The sequence below is a fragment of the Nematolebias whitei genome, chromosome 7 (assembly GCF_014905685.2).
Source record: "Nematolebias whitei isolate Nwh7 chromosome 7, NemWhi1, whole genome shotgun sequence".
Classification (NCBI taxonomy): Eukaryota; Metazoa; Chordata; class Actinopteri; order Cyprinodontiformes; family Rivulidae; genus Nematolebias; species Nematolebias whitei.
The window spans coordinates 41,770,149-41,772,757 of NC_056504.1; the positions used below are offsets into that span (position 1 = coordinate 41,770,149).

Sequence of the window (2,609 nt, forward strand, 5' to 3'; positions counted from 1 at the left end):
AAGGCCAGACTTCAGGGGTATCTGAGGCAGGCTTGAAACACAAGAGTCAGGGTGGCTTCTGGGTAATACCAGATGGCTAGGCCTCAGACTGACGAAGCCTCTTGGACGAGGGGCGAAACGTTTCTTTTTTAACAAAAAAACGAAGTCCAGATGACATGATTCAACCTTTTTTGTTGTTATATACCTGGATGACTGAGAAAACAAACTTTGTATTATTACTGTACGTTCACAAATCGCGATAGTGCGAGTCCACAGAAGTCGAACTGCAAAGTAGCGAGCGACTACTTATTGCTTATAATTTATGCATTACTGTATGGATTTTTATGTTCTTATTTATCCAGATTTTCATCAGGGTTACAACCGATATTACAGTTATCTCCACCTATTATTAACATTTCAAACTGTAATTCTTGTGTCTTCTCGCCTTATTTTTTCTCAAGATGGATGTTTTGTTTTCAGTCAGAGATAAAACAATTTGTGATTGAAGCCTTTTTAAAACTAAGCAACAAAATAGCTGCACTGTAAATTCTTGCAACTTAATTAAATTTAAGACACCTGTTTACAGTCAGAACAAAATTAAATGTCTTCCTCATCAGGTCTTGGATTTTTATATAAACTACAACGCAAAACAAACTAAGTCAGAAGCAGTTTGTTCAAAACAAAATAAAAAAACACCTTGTTTCACAAGTTGGAGTTAATCATTTTGAAATGAAAAAGACAAGTCAAGCATATTAAAAATAGTCGGCGATGTTCTCAGGACTGCATGTACCATCAGTTTCAGTCCAAAATCTGATCATGCAATATTCAGAGGAATTAAAAAATAAGACAAGAGCTTCATTTCACTTCTGGTTCCGGCAAGCTGATGGACGGCAGCTCCCCCCGGCTTCTCTGCAGTCTTCCGGGAAGATGGCGCCGCTGTGCATGGCCTGCCCTCCACCTCTATCTGCAACATCGACTCACTGCTGGTTTATGAACGTCATCAACTCCTAAATCTCCGACTATCTGCCACCAGTCTCGCTTTGTTTGATCATAATGATCATAACTCTGGATAACCTCTTCTTTTTTTTTTTGAATGTCCAGAGGACCAGATTTAACTTTTTTTGTGTTTTTCTACCTGGATTATTGAGCATGCATCAGGATATTTGTTGGACTTGTTTTTTAACATTCTGCTTTTGCATTTTGGTTTAGATTTGGTTAAATAAACAATGAAAACGTTATACATATTGTGTTGTGGTTCATCTGCGCTTATTAATACCTCGTAATTACTGAATGTTCTGAGTGCCATATAATTATTGTTTGCTCACAATAAGTCCGTGTCTGTAATCTGCTTGTAAATATGTTTTAAAATGACAGGGAATAAACTTGGATAAGGCAACTCTTTTATTGTTATTTTTCTCTGCCAGGAAAGCAGCAGAACTATGACGTCTGCATAGTACCATGGTCCAAATTTACCAAGGTAAGATGGAAAACCAGCTCATGTTTGAAAGGGGCCCAAAAGATAAATAGCAACCTCTTAATACATTCATGTGAAATATGCAAATATGCTCCAAAACTTTTATTTATTTAGCAGTTTTTCTCAGTTTACATTTATATCTGTAATAGTAGAAAAAAGATTGAGGTTTGCTTCTCTCTTTTTTTTTTCTAACTTGCTTTTCTTAAACTTGTTTTTTTACAGTACTGTTAATTAATCTAAACAGGGATCTGTTGTGTGTTAATGATAATTAAAACAAGTATGTTATGGATGGATGTTATACAGCAATTTCTTTTTGTCATTTTTTAAAAGACAATCACTGTTTTGTAAAAAAAAAAAAGTATTTAGAGCCTTTCTTAAGCCACTAGCATGGCCATGATTCTAAAAACACTTATTAGGTACATTATGATTCACCTTCTGTTTCAGGAAAATTCACCTGACACATTCTGGGTGTGGTTTGATGGCATCTTGGTGATGGTGAAAACATATCTGGAGGACCTTTGGAGGGAAAAGTGAGTGAGCTAAACCTTTGTTGGACTTTTCTACACAGCAAGGACTTGTAAGTTAAATGTAGCCTGACTATTTCACATTCAAATAGGCTTTATTAAGCTCGAGTCTTGAATTGTGGTGGTTCGTTAGTTTATCCATACCACAACAGCTTTATTTATATAGTAAAGCCCTTTAAACAACCTTAGGACCAAAGTGCTGTACAGTAGTCCCTCGCTACTTCGCGGTGCGTTTTTCGCCGAGTCACTATCGCAGTTTTTCAAAGTAAGATTGGACATGACACACAATTGGATCATTGATGGATGAGCCGCACAATCGGCATGGAATTTTTATTTAAAATAAATTATTTTAAAATATTTTGCACCTGCTGCACCCAGCCCACAGCTGCAGGAGAAGCTTCCTCCTGCAGCATGTCAGAGCTCCGTTCTGCAGCGGAGAAGTGGGCGTGTCCGAGAGCACTGGCATGTGGCAGAGAGCAGCTGGAGGTAGAGAGACATGCTGTGCTCTTTTAGAGCGCTTAGGGACATTAGGGACATTGTAATAGTATGGGAAGGGTTTAAAACACCTTAATATATACCTGTGTATAAATACTAAAATAAACTACTACTTACTACTACTGTAAATACTAAAA

At 37.1% G+C, this 2,609-nt stretch overlaps 1 protein-coding gene across 1 annotated transcript in view; it reads left to right on the forward strand.

Moving 5' to 3' along the window:
* Nucleotides 1-2,609, forward strand: part of stat2 (signal transducer and activator of transcription 2) — a 16,585-nt gene that overhangs the window by 5,882 nt on the left and 8,094 nt on the right. The window contains exons 17-18 of the mRNA XM_037678885.1: nucleotides 1,404-1,456; nucleotides 1,898-1,983. Of these exons, the coding sequence (XP_037534813.1) occupies nucleotides 1,404-1,456; nucleotides 1,898-1,983 (139 nt within the window). The remainder of the gene's footprint in view (nucleotides 1-1,403; nucleotides 1,457-1,897; nucleotides 1,984-2,609) is intronic.